General features: G+C 39.6%; 1 protein-coding gene across 7 annotated transcripts in view; it reads left to right on the plus strand.

The window, feature by feature from the left end:
- The window catches only part of LOC140666217 (uncharacterized), a 191,181-nt gene that overhangs the window by 131,328 nt on the left and 41,427 nt on the right, over nt 1–18,426 (plus strand). For all 7 annotated transcript variants that reach the window (XM_072893147.1, XM_072893146.1, XM_072893145.1 and 4 more), the window contains one exon: nt 6,231–6,327. In XM_072893147.1, the coding sequence (XP_072749248.1) occupies nt 6,231–6,327 (97 nt within the window). The remainder of the gene's footprint in view (nt 1–6,230; nt 6,328–18,426) is intronic.

Below are 18,426 nucleotides of genomic sequence, written 5' to 3' on the forward strand. Positions count from 1 at the left end.
GATTAGAAGGATAAACTCTACGCTATCTGGCGCCGTTTTAACCTCGGAATAAGCGACGCCGTTTTGTTCCAACGAACACTCGCGCGGTGGAAAGTTTTAACGATACTCGTTCATCGCGGCCGCTCCCCGTGGAAAAGCGTCGCTTCCGTAAATTTCAGAAAAATCTCGACTGGGAAATTTCGGTATAAGAGTAATTAACGCGCGGCATCCCTGCTTCCGCGGGATTTACTTTGTTCGCTGCGCTCTCGGTTTCCGCTTTGTTCGTCGCGTCGTTCCTAGCGAACATATAAATAATAGGAAGATCAACGAAAAAGAAAAAAAAAAAAAAAAAAAAAAAAGAAATATGTGGCAAAAAAAATATAGATCAAGAAAAATATAAAAAAAAAACATTACTCGCTCGTTGTTAACATCTGTAGAAAAAAAGTTAATCTCTGGATATACGCGATATAAAATTTTGACAATCACTGGCAGCTTTGTTCGTCCCATCGAGAATAATATGAGTAATTTTAATTAAAGGTACTCTCCCTTCATCTCTTCTCTCTCTCTCTCTCTCTCTCTCTCTCTCTCTCAGTCAAACGTAGGACACGGCAAACCAAAGCGAGACTGTCTTAGACCGCTCGCCGAGGGATGTGCGAATTAACTTAACCCTTGCCCCCTCACTCCGTTTCTCCGTCCTTTTTTTTTTGTTTTTTTTTTTCTTCTTTTCTTTGCCTCCACGCTTCTTACGTCGACGCCAAGGAGCAGCGCAATCCCTTTCATCTCGGCTCCGTCAGTCGCGTCTTCTTCACTGGCTGCTTTGCCTTCTTCCGCTGCCGGGTATAAAGTTGCACGGCGGTTGCTTGTATTCCCGCGGCTTTTCAAATTATATGTTCAACTTATTTTCCCGCCCCTTTCCTCCCTTCCTCTCCTGTCCCGCCCCGGGGATTTTCCGGCGGGGCGAGTTACGGGGGGGGGGGGGGAGGAGTGGCAGAGGAGATTCCGCCCTGAAGATTCCGCGGGAAGAGACGGGAAGGGCGCTTCTCTCACCCCCTCGTCAAAGCTACGAGGACTTTATGAAGCGCCGAAAGAGGCGCATGATTCGATTCGATTTCTGGGTGACACAACCAATCTCTTTGAGGAGCGATTATTTGATATTTTCTTAACGGATACAAGGGAATGAAATGCTTATATTTAAAACGTTACACGTCACGAAATATTGTAATATTTTACTTTATTTAATATTTATGACGCAATGATATTTTTTTTATATCGTAAGTCCTTCTATTTGACTATTTAATTTCGCATTTCTTTCTCGAATCCAGCTAGAGCTAGCTTCTAACGTAATTAAATGTAATTAAACGTACGCGCGTGCATTGAATATGTCTTTAATAAAATTGTTTGATCGGTTGAAATTTTGAAAATGTCGTCGTCCGGCTCCGCTTTATACAGGACTTATCAGAGTGTTCCAAAGAGGATTAAACAGGGCAAATGTTGATGCGTCGCCGCTCGAGAATTATCTCGACAGGTCTTTGACTCGTGTCATAACGCAGTATCGACGACAGTTCTGTCCAAGACCCTTCGCGAAGGGATTAAATCGATAGCGACCAAAGCGCGAAAGCGCGCATACATTGTCGCGATAACAGGAAACTCGAAGCTGCTTTCACATACATCGAATGGACTTTACCCGTCTATTATACTAACCTTCGTCGTAAACCACGGCGGTGCATTTAATTCCCTCGTGCTTGAAAATCCTTACGACGTGGGTCTGCCAACCACCCTCGTCATCCTACGAGATCGTTCTTCTTCGCTCTCTCTCTCTCTCTCTCTCTCTCTCTCTCTCTCTCTCTTCCCTGCATCTTTTTATTCTTTTTTAATAGGCACTCTTCGCTTTATTCGTATAATGCTAAACAACTTCTATATCGAAAAAAAACCAAAAAAAAAAAAAAAGCGTTTAGAATAGTTTTCAAGAGATCATTTCACGTTGACCGAATCTACGCGAGCTCGCTAATTGCCAAACTAGAGCTTCGTTTCTTTTTTCATAGCCTAATATCCTCCATTTCCCGACAGGAAATCCGAAGAGAAGCTCAGATTACGCGGGCGAAGGAAGTGGCGAGGGTGAGGGCGAGGGCGAGGGCGAGGGCGAGGGCGAGGGCGAGGGCGAGGAGTAGCGAGGAAAGTCGGCGTTAAAACCAGCGTTCCTTAACAGTGGCACTAAAGGCGAACCCCCTCGGTCTTTCACCGAGGCAGCTTTGCGGCCTCTTTAACGCCGGCATAGCGTTATGCTTAACGTTTACGGTGGCGCGGTGCGACCTGTCGCGCAGACCAGACTGTTTGTGTGTATATGTGACGGTTATTTTATATTTTATAATGTCGCCTATAAAAGAGAGAAAGAGAAAGAAGGAGCAAGGGAGAGAGGGAAGAAGCCCCATCATCGCTGTTTTACGCGACATTTCTTCCCAGATGCGAAACGAGAGGCGAATTTATACAATTTACTTCCCCCGCGCGAATCCTCTAAAATGTATCCTTATAATATAATAGATATCGTTATTAAAGTGTGCGGCTCAAGTGTTTACGTGATGTCGACAGCTCGTGTAAAAGTAACGTTGATTATTTCTGTCAATCAAAAGTATACGTAGTATAATATTTTGGATGTACCAAGTACCGCCGAGAGGTTAATATCGACAGTTGGAATTATTCGCGAGCCATCGAACCGCTTGAAAAGAGGCCGGCAAGCATATATCGTTCAACTTAATTTAATTTGGCGCACGTTCAGAAATTCACGGCTTTGTCGGCGCTTTGCGGCATGATCGATTACATCGTCACGCGAGAGAATCCGAATTGGCCATGGCCGTTGAATTCTTCGTCCGCTGGCCACCCCCTCCCCTGCCAACACACGTTCTGCCTGTTGAGTCGCAATGCACGGTCGCGCAAAAGAGATTTAATTAATACAATTGACCCGCGAGAGCGGTCGATCTCCCTTGTGCCGATCGCCTTGCAATTTCAATTCCTCTTTCGGAATGTGCACTACCGAGCATGAAGTCGACGCGTAGCCCGGCTGTTATCGTCGCCCTTGGCGTCGACGTCTGGATTAAACGCATTTTCCAAATTCCCTCACTCGCGACGGCCTGGGAGAGAGGAGAGGGCAGAGGTGGGACTCGTAAATTCTCCTTTGATGCGCGCTTTGATGACGGAACAACTTCTTTTGTTTCCTGAACACAGTTGATTCCCATCCCGGACCCCCGTAATCCTGAGATGTCGTCATGTACGTTACATTCGACCGCTATTTAATCGCTAGTCATTACACGCGACGAAAAGAAGATGAGACGACGATGATCCTCAAGTTTGTCGATTTTTCTCTATTTCGGTGATTGATGTACAAGGAATGATGTATTTTTTTTTTCTCCTAATTGACTAAAACTTTACCCATCACTTGCCAAAATCGAAAAAGCTTATAAATAAATTTGATTTTTTAATATAAAATTTTTAAAAATGTCGATGACTTTATATAAACGAAATGAGAATGGATATTTCTCAAGCGAGCAAAAGAATTTCGATCGCGTCGCAAAATTGATAGATATTTAAAGCGCGTTCAGAAATTTATGCCTACACCTGTATAATACACAAATCTGGTAATTAAACCTGTCAGACGTAGCAGAGAGAAAGAGAGAGCGTAACCGACAGGCGTACTTGTCGCTTTACGTAAAGCGTTTAGAAACACGACATTTTTGTCCCCGCCGTTCGCGCACTCCTTTCTTTTTTTTTTTTTTTTTTTTTTTTTACGCCTCCGCCCTAATAATGCTCGTGTCACCGGCAGGCGCATTAACGTGCGCTTTCCCTTAAATAATGCTCTGCGAGAGCAAGAAAATGCACGTCACTCTACTCAAACAAATTCGCGCGAGCTTAATTAATGTAACTTTTGCAAAAATTTCATCGCTAGAAATTATTGCGAGTGATGATTGCGGAAAAATCCCGTCTAATCGCTCTTTTGGAAAATGGAGCAAACGGATATTGCGAAAGTTAAAAGAAAATATTGCACACGCACTTAACATGGAGATTTCCATTTTGAACGGTATAGAAAAGAGCTTGACTTTTTCCTTAAATATAATACATACAATACATATTATATCAGGATCTTATATCAGTGGAGAATAAAGGAACAAGTTATTTCTACAATTTGTAAAATTTTAATCGATATTGAATTCACACACAGATCAACAATTTTATTCAATAATACTGACTGTTTTAAACATACGACTATGGATATATCTTTTTCTTTCTCTATTTTTTTTTTTTTTTTTTTTTTTTACTAAAGAAGAATTCTATTGTATTTCATTGACTTTTCTTTATATTTGAATTTCTTTTCGTGCTCGATGAGAATTGATGAGAGAGTTTACGAGAAATGAGCCGTACAGTTTCCAAATTGAATTGTAACGAACGGTTATGTAAAGAAAAAGAGTTGAGAGAGAGAAAGAGATCACATATAAACATTTTACTAATTTATTGAATTTTATAAACATTAATTTGCCAAAACAATGACAGTATGCATTTAAAAAAAATTAATTATGTATGATTGATTGTACGTTTCTCACAGCGTGCATCATATTTATACAATATTATTTATTTATAATAAAATGAAAAAAAAAATAGATAAAAAAATAACGAGTCAAAAAAGTAATATTTTAATTTTAATTCTTAAACAAATTTCGTCTCTCTGTTTTCAGGATTTTTACAACATAAAACATAAACATACAACATAAATAATTTTTACTGTATACAACATAAAATATAAATACAAAATACAAATACGATATATAATATATATCGTTTAAAACTACACATTTTAAAATATTTGACTCTTTCCTTTTGATGAAGGAAATATTTGTATCATCAGATATTGTCTCACCATCGCATCGGCGTATTTTTGTAGCATCGCACCGTGATTTTGCGATGAATCTCGGCGCTTTATCGAGTCCACCACAGTTGGACTATAATAAGAGGTCAGAGTCTGCGGTCGAGCGTCTCTGCATATAAGTGGGAGCAAAAGTGCCTTTATTTTCAATTTTCATAATAGTCATATCGATCGATCCGTCCCGACAAGCGTAGAGGCAAGATTGTACGTGTATACATATATACATATGCACGCATACACACATGTATGTATGTGGACGGATAGAGACGGGTCGCGCGATATAATCGAAAAGGGTGATACGCGAGTGAGATGAAGAGAGAACAGGGGTGACTATAACGGGGAGGAAGGGAGGGGCAGGAGAGGGGGGGGGGTAGCGAAACAGAAGAGGACAAGGTAGATATCAATCATAGGGGGCTTAGGCCTGTCAAGCCACACTGACTGCGTAGACGACGATAAAGACACCGAAATCGAGCGACGCGGAGACTCTGCCACACGTGCTCTCGCCTTCGCTCTTTAAACTTTAAAGAGAAACAAGTTGTTGGCGGGACGGCTCTTTTTATTACAAGAGCGCGTCGCGCAACGTCTGCGACTGCATGTGACTGTATATGTATGTATGTATGTACATAGGTTGCGAAACTGTTTCGCGACTGTCGCATTCTCGTAAGCACGCGATCAAGTTGCGCGTGTCAAGTTTTGAAATTTTTACGAGAAATGACGTACAACGTGCAATTCACCGTCTCGTTTAATTTAATAAAAAAAAAAAAAAAAAAAAAAAAAAGACTTTCTTCCGATCTCTATTTATTTTAAAGCTTACTTATTTTCACGGATATCGGTGATTTTGCCCCTCTCTCCGTTAAGTTTCGGATTTACGGTCGGTTTCGCAAATGATTTTGGTAAACTCGGTATAAATCGCGTATCATATATATATTTACCGAGTTTACAAGCCTTATATACCCACGCGGTAGATGCTTTATACGGTATGGTTCTCTACGCGTGCACACATAGTGTATTCCTCTACCTCTGAGGGAACTTTGGACGGGTCGGAGAACTCAAAGAGGAGGGGACAGAATGGAAAATAATAACTTTTTCATTTACCGAGCGAGGCATTACCGTGATATATAAGCGCCACCGGTTGCACGATAAAACTAAGGCAACGTAGTCGTCAACGACGAGCTTCACCGTCATCCTACGTCGTGTTTTACTATTCTTTCGCGAGGAAGTAACTGTGATATCGAGTGTGTTATTGCACACACATACACACACTATATATATATATATATATATATATATATATATATATATATATATGCACATCAAGATTTCCGTTTTCCTCCTGTTACAGGAAACCTTTGGGCTGAAGACCGACGGATGGGGTCGACTCTCGGAGAATCAGGTGCCTCAGTTCGTCAAGATGTTTTCTCCCTCCATGTTTTTTGTCGGTAAGTTTTCACGTAAATAATTGATCGATTATTATTACGGCTCGATAATGACAATTAAAATATTCTCAACAATCGTCTCGTGATTAGAAATAATATTTCTGTTATAGTTTATTTTTTAAAGTTTATGCGCTTGTTACTCTAAATTGAATTATTTTGTTTGCACACGTTGCGAATATATATATATATATATATACATATAGTTGCTTCTTTTAATCGATAAATTTCTCGATATTAAGTTGGAGGACAAATGTAAAAATAATTTAAGATTTGAATGATTTTTTTTTCGCAAGATGCGTGTTTTTTTTCTCTCCTTCTCTCTTTTACGTCACGCTTCTTTACAGTATTCATGCTGTACTGTATATGATAATAATTGTCTGTCAAGTAACAATAATATAGTGTGTAACCTAGATTCGCATTCGTCCTCGCAATATAATTTCCGCGTAGCGCGCTTGTGTCAGTATACAGGGTGTGCCGGTGACGAGTAAAATAGGGAACGCGTGGTAAAAAAATCGATCGCTATGAATTTAAATGTTGAAAACGTAAAAGGCAATTGCAAAAGCGTATTTTCCTCGATACGATTAAACATCATATAATAATATACCGAAATGTATACTTTGGAAAAATTGTGCGATTATTGCAAACGATAATCGGCCACCATCGGCAACGAGATGTTAATGATTCTTGAGATTATTTTCAAGATGAGCGGGCTGTTGTTTTATATTTTAATTGGCGAGTTGAAGAGCCGTGTAAACGATCGGTACATTTCCAATACACAACCTTTACACATCCACCCTGTAGATCGGCGGGTGTGTTTGTACCGTATAGCGGTGCAGGCGCAATATCCGAGTCCTACCTGTCGACCATCAACGTCTTCGTACGATTTATCGTGACGTTACACGCGAGCCCTTCCGCCTACACCCCTTTCGGTCCCTTTCCGCCGGAAAACTTTTTCAATTCGTGCCGGTTTCTCAGTTATTAACGCCGCGCGAATTTGCCTAGCTATTAATCCTACTTCAGACTTCAGACCTTTATTTCGGTCGCATATTCGCCGGAAGGGCGGTCGGGTGTGGATGATATTCGTGACATCTCAACCGATCGTGTTTCCTGGAAGAATAGCGCCCGCGATTACCATTTCGTTGATTTATTTGTTCAAATTGGAGATAACTCGTTTATCAGGAACGCGAGAACGAGAAATAAATAAATGTTGAAATACGACGAGTAAGAGATGAAGGGATGCATTGAGATTTTTGACATATACAGCCATGGTCAAAAGTATTAGGCATCCTTAAATTTTCCGTATTTCTTATTTTGTTATTAGTATATAAATACTAAAAGGATTAAAAAATTTTTCAAAACTATCGACTTATACTTTTGACCAAGGCTGTATGTATATACGATACGAGAAATAATAATAAATTTTCTTGGATACAAATCATCATCTACTATCCTATTTTTGTATATTGATAAACATTTCTTTAAATTATTAAATATTTTACACGTCGCCGCGTGTATAATAAGGTTAACGATCAATTGCGACAGAATAATGTGGGCAACCTCATTCAACGACTACAACTTTGTCGTTTGCGTGTTATCGGCATAATCGCGGCGGGTATAAACCGATTTTTAGATTACGAAAGCGGTCTGTACGTAAAGTTGTGTTGACGATAGGTTAAAGAAACAAAACACTCATAGTACGATAATACAAAGAGGAGGTGCACTATTTACGACGCAACAAGTACACAAGTTACGTTACAAAGATGAATATTTGATAAAGGAAAAAGGGAGCGGTCTGCGTGACACAATACTCGCGTTTAACGTAGGTAATGTTTCGGTCAACGAATTACATTTTGACAGTTTGCACTCTGGCGATCTGTCACACGCGGTGGTAGATGCTCGCTGAAACTCGTTGCGCATTTTACGAGGTCGGAAGAATAATCGAAACGTTGTGTGTACAGCATACACAGGGTGATTGGGAGCGAGCGGGTGGCGAAATTAATTTTCTCGATGAGAAATAATCCCTCAGATTGCGAGGAGTCGATTCCCCGCGACCGCATGTACGCGGCATTAATACATCCACGTGCGCCGCACAGTTTGCTATGCACAAAGGGCGAATGGCGCGGTCGCGGCGTGGGAAGGGTAGTAGAGATATTAATGCCACCGATTAATGCTCTAAACGTTACGTTAATCGCCATTAGCCGTTCGCCGGTCGGACTGGACTGTGCGCGCAGATCAACATTGTTTGCTGATCGCAGACGCAGACACATACACATACACATACACATACACATACACATACGTACGCACATACGTACGTGCGTGCGTGTTGCGCGAGCTGGCGAAACACACGCTCTATGCGTGTCTCGCGAATATAAGCGTGCCGCGGGCGCATCCGTCGTTGCGATCACGTTCCGCTCGTATTATAACGAATTACCGGCGATAATGAAACACGCCGTGGAAACGAGTGACAGTGATTAGTAAATGAGTTGTCGCTGTTTCGCCGTCCTGTCGTCGTCGCCTGGCTGTCGCGCGACGTGAGCTGTCAAGCTCGCAAACGGATTAAGGCTCGTTACGCACGAATCGATCCAAGTGATTAGTGGGAATGATTTATCTCTCTTTTCGAACCATCGGTATTTTTTTTTTTTTTTTTTTTTTTTTTTTTTTTTCATGCTCCAACTGGTATATTTATACTATTTATTGAACGCGAAGTAGATAAATGCCTATAGGATATAGGATGAAATGATTTTTTTCTTATACAAGAGCTTTCTTCCGCACAGCCATAGATGCTTTTGCAAATTTTTTGCGGAATTTTTTGCCCCACGGATCTCTATATCTTTTTATTATGTTTTGAATATCGTATCGATATGAAAAAAAAAAAAAAAAAATGTTTCGTTTTATTTAAACTCGCAGCCGCGCTGCATTCCGTCTGTAATTATCTAAGTTTTACAACGTAATCGTATACAGCCATTCTCGACGATCGTCGATTGCGAAAAATCACGTTCGATACTGAATTCTGTCGGTTTCCGATTTGAAAATTTAATTGAAATTCCCGACTACCGGGATGAAAAGTAAGCGTTGTTTGTTATTAAATAATATCGCGCGCGATACACCGTGTTAATATTGACATTCGACGATAGGCTACGCGGACGTGCGTAACATCAGATTAACGTTGCAGTGTGAAAACGCGTAATCGATATGGTTGCCAGTGCATTTGCAACAATTTCACGTAGAGGCAAATATTTCGGCGATATAAATTCGCTTGGTTTGTATCATGGTGGAACCGCTCTTTCTCTCTTTCTCTCCTTCTCTCTCTCTCTCTTTCTCTTTTTTTTTTTTTTTTTTTTTTGCAGACTTTTACAGATCTAAAGTTTTGTACGATGAAAAAGCATACGCGTGTACGAGTGCATATACATCTGTTTTGTTGCATTTATTATACGCACGTGTAACGAATTGTATTATGTAATTGTATTATCTTGCGCGTGTTTTTAATGGAAAGATTTACTTTAGCTACGTGCAAAACAATATATTTGCGAACAATTGTTTTCTTTTCCTCACAGATATAATTCAGATAAATAAGGCAAATAAGAGAATGGCAGTATCGAGATTTATATAAATCAATTTCAATCTTTATTCGCGTATATTACGGGCGTAAGTTTCACGACATTGGTTTGATTTCATTGTAAATTCCGTCGTGTCGGCGAAATTGAGATTCAAACCCAATCGATTACGTGCGATTCGCGAGTTGGGTTACATGCTATTACAGGACGTAGGCATCGAACCTTACGCTTTCGTCGTAATTATAAGCCGTTGTCTTTATCAAATTCTTCCTGACGGTTATAAAATTTTATAAAATACAATAATTGGTCATTAGACGTATATATATAGAGTATATATATAAATAGTTTTATCGCGCGTTAAAGGCAGAGAGAAGGAATGCGATCGAATCATTGGCATCGTTGTGAAAAAATATCGGTCATACGAATAAAATGTAAACCGATCCGCGGAGAGTTGCGATAATCGCTAACATTTGTGCGATAAAAGATTACGATATGGTCGCGCGTTTTCATTAATTTAATAACGCGGCTCATGAATGTCCGAAACGGGCGAAACTTTTAATTATAAATATTAATCTCGCGCGCGATAAAGGCAAACTGCCCGGCGTTGCTAGAAAGCATGGATTGTTAAAACGAAATTAACGCGTCGTATATATACGACGTGAAAAAGTCGATCGGGTTCTAAAACTTTCCGGCTACAAAGCGGAAGTGAGTACGAGTGATATATTTCTCGTGTCTATCGCGACGAAAGTGATTCTCGCTCAACTTTTAATTGCACACATCCGGACAAAAAGATCGAAAAAGTATCTTTGATGAATAATAACGGCAAACTGCACTAGCGTGCATGCAGAATGCAAAACATACCTTGTTACTTTATTACTTTATTAGATTGATGATTCGGAAGAGGGTGCGTTGTTAGGCATGCGAGCATATTGTGTCCCATTATATTAATATTATATCATTCTTCTTGTACTATATCTAATTAACGGCAAATTTTTTTTTTTTAGCAAATTTAATTTTTCACAGAATAATCTGGCAATTTGAAAATTATCGATGGTGTATTGCAATCAACCGCGTGACGCGTGATTCTACACGGACCATAACGTGGCAAATCGTATAACTATAATTTCATTTTCATATATCTTTTATATACAATATCGGCTATTAATAAATGATAATGCCAAGTTTTTAGATTAAAAAAGCGAGGCGATATTTTATTCATTGATATTGAAATGAAATGGTTGCTTTAATTAACTAAACAGCACTATCTGCTTTTATCTCGCGTGAACAAAAGTAGAAGCACATGAATCGGTAACGGCTGAACGAACAACTCGCAAAGTCGCGCGATATTTGATAATGGCAGGGCAACCGTTGGCAATTAAATCGTAGCGACGGGGAAAGGATCTGGCCGCGTGTTAAATCCCAGTCAAAGCGATAAAGAGAGAGAGAGAGAGAGAGAGAGCTGTCGGCCAGCTGTGTTTTAAGCTTCTTAACCGTTCTCTGAACGCGTCGGCTCTCGATGGCGCGGCCCGCGACCGGCAGTGAAACGTCAATCGACGCGTCCACGAGCAATTTCGGCAAATGGTTTGGATCACGGCCTTTTAGCTCTCGTGGCGCGCGAGACGGACGAGTGTGTACGTAGGTGCGGGTTTGCGGTGTACGATTGTGCGTACATGCGCGTACGTGTGCGTCGCGTCGCGTCGCGTCGCGTCGCGTCGCGGGTGTATAGTGCGTGCGTGTATAGCGTGTGCGTGCAAAGAGCCGACCAAAGGGCCAGCCGCAGGCCGCCGTACGATTGATGCGCGGCTGTATGGCTGTACCATGTACCACCAGTGTACAATACATACTTTCTCGCACAACGACCGGCTCTTTGGCCGGCTATGGACATCGCGCGACACACCGCGCGAAATTACGCTGAGAAAAGAGCCCTTCCCCCAGCCCGTCCATAGGTCGCGGCCGACCTCTATAGGTCACAACGGTATCGTATATACGAGGTATCCTGCCGGTTTATCGGACCACCGAGTGTGTACGGTTACAACGTGACGATTATGAGCGCGACGGTACCTCTATCACCCGCGACTACGTACCAGCGGGTGTCGGTTAGTTTATGCCTGCCTATATATCCGTCAGCTTGAGATCGTCGCGAGAATTGCGTTACGGTGCTCTCTGCATGTATTTCGAGATGTAATTTCGCACGTTACATAGGGTAAAAGTAGCCTATTATGAGACCTCCAATTATTTTACAAACGCAATCACTTTTCTTTATAAATCTTATCATTTCATGTTGATAATAGATAACCGTGAAATTTTTATTATCTTATTAACGTCAAATGCAACAATTATATCTTGGTGTTTGATCATTTACTTTGGATTCTTGTACGCGCAACTTTATCATACACGTATATATGATTTATGTAGTTCCTAATATATGAGATACCTCGTATTAGGACTTTTTTCCTCACAAGTAAGATAATGAATTATCAAAAATGTAAATTTCAATTTTTTCTATTTTTTTTTGTCGGTTTTTTTATTTTGAAATATTTAAAACGTTAATTATAACACCTTTTTGTGTGCTCTTTGTTGGGATGATAAATTTTTATTTAAATCTCTAAGATATGTTATTTTAATTTTATAAATTTTTATAGATACACACAAGATATAAAAAATATCTTAAAAATATTTTATAATTTCTTTTTTTTTGGTACGAAAAAGTAAAGCTTTTGCTTTCTATTGTGTAGTTCTATATGATTTAACTAAAAATAGAAAGTACCTGTAATGTTACATTTATGTAATAAAAATTAATGAAACAGTTTTTAATTGAAAGTGTGTTTTTCTGCATTTTATTTTCTAATCTAAGACCGTCTCATATTAGGATACCTTTTTCAAAACAAACAAATTCTTCGAGTGGTAAAACTTGAATGTACCAGCTATAAAATCACATAAAGTTTTCGAGTTAAAAATTACAATTAAAGAAAATATAACCTTTGAAAAAAAGTATCTTATAATTGGCACCTTTACCCTACTCTCTATCGCATCTTTCAATTGAACAAGATGTCGAGCGAAATTCTGATCTCGTATATTTTTATCAACAGATTTGATAAAAATTTTCGTCACGTATATTTGATAAAGGTGAAGCTAATCATTGACGGAAAGTTGATTTGTGGATAGAAAATTATAATTTTATCTTACGTTTTCTGATTTCACTCGCACGTAAATTTCCAATTTCACATAATAAATAAAATTCTAATCGACCGTGTGTAACGATCCTTTTGAATTCCATATTCGTTCCATAACTCGCACGAATTTCTTCATTTTTTTATATATACATTTTATAAAACAGATTCCGAGATACGGGTCAACGGTTATGCTGTGTATATACATATATTTTTTTTTTAATATGAAAAATGTACGAAAAAGTCAAGTCGACGTAAAAAGTGAATAATTTCGTCATTGACTGCACTTGAAATATACTGCGAGATTTCGTGCAGCTGCATCGTATATGGACATTTATGCGCTACATTTATATAAAGATATGCGAGCCGCGTTTTTATACGTAATCTGAGGCAAAAGAGCAAGAGCGTAATGAAAAGATAGTAACTTGTAGAGTCTTTTTATAGACGTGTAATTGACATGTATCATATATTACGCGATTCACTGAATTTTCTTCATTTTCTCCCTCGTATCGAAAATTAAATTGAACAATGTACGGTAATTGAAAAAGGACTCGTGAACGAGTGAAATATGCAGTATATCGGATGAATGTGAGATGTAAACATAAATGACGTTTGGCCCCCCTCGCGATTTGGCGATTTTCGAAAGTTGAATTACGCATTATTGCGCCGCTATAGCCAGCTTGTCTCCTTTCGATTCGCGCAGATGTAAAACATGATGATGCAAAATCGTAGCGCGGAATCCACGTCTGACGAAGTGGAATATTTTCGGCGTCCGCGTACATCCGCGTGCAGAATATTCCCGTCGTCATGAATTTTTCCACTTTCGCTCAAGTTTTTATGCGAGCGCCATGCGAACGATGCGGGAACGGCGTCGTATTTCGCGGAGTGTAACGCGATTTGGCGGCAAAAATTGCTTCCTTGCCGTCGAAAGTGCAGCGTTTGAATATTTTCAGGACGATACCGTCGTATCGAGAAGAAAAATGACGCGTATTAACGCGCGCGGTCAAAAATGATGTACCCGGGTCTCGCGTTTGATGCCTCGGTTTAATTCACATTAATACGCGCATACGTTAATTATTCAGATGCCGTTTAAATCATTAAAATTTCGAGGTCGTGACGTATGTATGGTACATGCGCATGTGAACTCTAACGCGTAATTATGTTGCGCGTTATCGTTTACATAATTTAGATGCGCGCGAAACGAGGGAGAGAGAGAGAGAACTTTACTGAAATTTGGAATATATATATATATATATATATATTTGAATGATGCGAGACGAGAGGCGTTCGATGCGCGCTCCGACTTTTCGTTTATGAACGTCGACAAATTTTCACTAAACTCACAGATAGAATCTACTACGCGTGCGGAAAGCACTCGCGATATTTTACGGAATACACGCAGCGCGATCAAACTTGCCGGCGAATGTAATGCACTAAATTATCTCGTGTAATATGTGTACATTGATGTTAAAAGCGGCATAAAACCATGTAATCTATGATTCGTTTATCTTTAGTTATGCGTGCGTGTCAGTGCGTGTGCGTGTGCGCGCGCGAAGAATTATTGGACATTATTATTCTCTCTTTCGAGCTATATGATTAAATTTCAAAGACATCGAATTCCCAAACGAAACCCGATTCGCTCCAATAATTAACAGATCACACGGTGGTTAGTCGCTTCACGCAACTGGAATGAATTTTTAAAACGAGTGGCTTTTTCTCTACTTTGACCAAGAGCGCGCTATTGTACTTTTGCGCGTAGATGATTGCTAATGAAGCGCCCGATAAAACGTATTGTATTGTACAATACATATTATATATATTATATAAAAACATTCCACGTGTGTCTTCTCCCGTTTTTCCCCCTCTCTCTCTCTCTCTCTCTCTCTCTCTCTCTCTCTCTCTCTCACTCTCAGTTTTTCTGCTAAATAAAGTTTACGTTTATATTTCATTTTATTCCACTCATATAACTTGCAGCATCCGCGTTCTCGACCTCCAACGACCGATGTCCCGAAAATTGATTCGTCACGCTGTGTTTGCGCGCACACATACACGCACGCACTTTTTCTCTCTCTCTCTCTGTCTGTCGTTCTTGCGCGCATTCAACGTGATGTAGAATTCACGCCACGATTTGTTTGGTCGAGCTTGCTCTCCCCCGCACATCATCCCTTCGCGTTGCATTCTGCCGCATGTATCCACGGATATCTGTTTCATTGTTTTTCACGTATTGTTTGAGATAAATAATACGCCAGCGTCGGTCCCTTTTTTTTCATACTTTATTCGCGGAGCGCACGACGTGGCGGCTCGTCGTTGCATTCAATTTTACATACTCTCTCGTTCCTGTCTCTACCCAGAGTCCAGCAGGAACGGTATTATATGTTTTCAACTCTTCCGGATACAAACAGAGAGAACAAATATTTGGCGAGGTTATTTTTATCGAATTTTGATTAACCCTTTTCAGCTGCGATCAAGTCCTTCGAGTCCTCGCGCGAGCACTAACAGAGATGATCTGACGAGCGGATCAAAAAGAGTAGGAAAAAGTGAGAGAGAGAGAGAGAGAGAGAAATGTATTTGTACATTATACGCGGTGATTACGCGGTAAAAAAAATTGGACTACTTTTCCTTTTCGTGTATCAAGAAGAAGAAGAGTTTTGTGCTTGGAATGAAAAAAATTTCCTTAGAAATTTTCACGTCTTTAAATTATGCGACAAAGTTTCTCAAGTGGGTCATCCGAACGGTCGCTCGGGACTCATTCGCTCGACTTGACGCCCGGCGTTAGATAAATTCATTATCTCGCTGACAAACAGCAGTTTCTCCAAGCTAAGATGCGTCTAATTAAAATACAGGCCCAGCCGTGTAGACAAAGGACGAATGGTGTTTTATTGAAGTCGTGGAAAATCGTACGTTGTATGTAACTCCAGATCGCGTCTTGATTTTAACGGCGACGAAGAACGTTCGTGCGCGGGCAAATAATTTTAATGAAATAATACAACGTATTCAGAAACGAAGTCGAAGGGAACGGCGTATATACGGCGTAATATTATTTCTCTTTGTTATTATGCACGTTAATCGTATTAAATTTTTTATTCATACGATATATTATATGAAGCGTTTAGTATTTCTCATCTTTCCCTCTGGATCCGGCAATATCCTATTTAGACAATATCCACATGATTGCAGCGTAACGTTTCATCTCAAGTCGGTTTGTTATTTATTAATGACAGCTCGTGTTAAGGCGTCTCGAGTATTTATGAGTTGATTAATATGTAAACGCCTTATATCTTATGTAAGGCGGCGTTCAAAGTATCAGCCAGATTTCAAAGACGTCAGACTGTGAAGTCTCTATTAATATTTTGCAGTCTTAACGAGGGCTGATATTAAGTAATCTTGCTTTCGGCGTAAAGCACTTTTGCAAGCGCGTTGTCGGCTTTCGACACACTCGCCTTTGACGTTGAAAACTTTTAGCTAAATGGATGAACCAATTTAAAAGAACGCCATCGTTTAGAATACGGAAGGCACTTGTGCCTTGTGTAAACACTAATTGTATTAAATGTATGCGTAAAACAATTATTGCATTAAATTTCCGAATTTAAATTTATTAAACTTTTTAACCACTTGGAGTTAAAAGTACGTTCAGGCGTAAAATATGGCCATCTTTTTCTTAAAGAAATTGTAAGCGCAAACTTTGAAATGTGAGTATTTTTAATAATCGTAGGGAGAAAGAGAGAGAGGAAAAAAGTTTATGAAATAATGTGTGCTTTTGTGTTGTAGGTGCAGAAGTTGCGAGTATTTTTTCTCGCATCTTCTTACGCGTATGGCACAATATATTTTCAGTCACATTACCCGAGGCAATACTTTTTTTTTATATGTGAAAAAATCTTTCACATGTAAAACTGATACATTTCCGATGTAAATCAGTAATTGTCAAATTATACAGCCAACATTTCGTAAATAATTTACACGTATTATATATCTTTTATTAGTAAATATATTTATATATTTGTAAGAAAAATATTTAAATATAATATTTTTTTTTTTACTTTCTTGTAGGTTGATTGTATATTAGCGTAAAGAAAATTTTTATCGAGAAAATGTCTACATAATGTTAGAAAAATTAATCATTTTCCATTACGATATTTATTCAGCGTGTTGTAAACATGCAATATTATATACACTATTATATAATCCTATGTTACACACATCTTGGGATATGTAAAAAAATTTCAACTTACTTATCTCAACTTTGATATCTAATTTCTTTTCTTTTCTAATACTATATACATATATTTATCGATTTTAATAGAGCCATAAATTTCATAAACAATGACATTTACATGACGACACATTAGTTTCGATTTATAAAAAATGAATGCAACGAGAAATGAAAAGGCTTTATTCAACGGTCAAGATATGAAAGTCACTGTTTTTTTTTTCTTTTCATTTTTTTACACGCTAGCGCATTCCGATGCAGCTGTATGTACGTGAGCCAATAAGACGTTTCGATAAAACTGAATTTACGGTTTGAAAACTCGGTGCGGCTCGGCTTTTATTGCCGTCGTATGTCGGTGCTCCTCCGATGGCAGATAGTAGCGCGGAGTACGTGCGCCCTGAGGGGGTCGATTACCCGGTAGCACGCGCTAGAACATCGCCGGTTAATTGGAGATGCGCCGGTTCGAGCTCCCGGTCTCTCCTTAATGAGCTTCGACGACCGCCATTCTGTCCCCGACTCTGTTTCTCCAACTAAAGAGACATCCGCGCGATTTCCCTTCGTGAAAAAGTTGTTTTCGTCAAGTCGATCGTCTCGAACGGATAATAGGTTTAAAGTACACGCTTAAAGATACGTCGCCGGATAAGTTGTCTTCCCTATAATTGTTGCAACTTTTCAAAGCGAGAGATTTCATCCCGTCAATGCGAATTATCTTGAATCTACATATTTATCAGAGATTCATCATTATTTTAACGATTATATTCATGTCCGAATCACAAATCTTTTTTTTTTTTTTTTTTTCCTCCTCATTCTACTATCGTTTGTCAATTTTCTCAACCTAACGTTGGGTCAAATAAAACTGCCAAGCGTACAACACAACATACAAGGTCGCGTCTATTATTAACTTGTTCGCCTCGAACGAATTTCAAAAGATCAGCTCGACGAGAACGTCGCTTAAATTTACTACGCAGCGTGCGGTTAATGAGCAAAGATAGCGCGGGGGTTCAGGGCAGGGGATAGTAGCGAGAAGCCACACTTTGGCGAACATTGCGTAATCAATTTCACGAACGGCCAATTTCTGTGAGCAACGGCTTTGGCTCGCCCTCCGGTTACGCAAAATCGCGCGCGGTTCCGGCGATGATAAATTATCGTCGCGCCCGTCGAGCACGCG

The sequence above is a fragment of the Anoplolepis gracilipes genome, chromosome 5 (genome assembly GCF_047496725.1).
Source record: "Anoplolepis gracilipes chromosome 5, ASM4749672v1, whole genome shotgun sequence".
Lineage (NCBI taxonomy): Eukaryota > Metazoa > Arthropoda > Insecta > Hymenoptera > Formicidae > Anoplolepis > Anoplolepis gracilipes.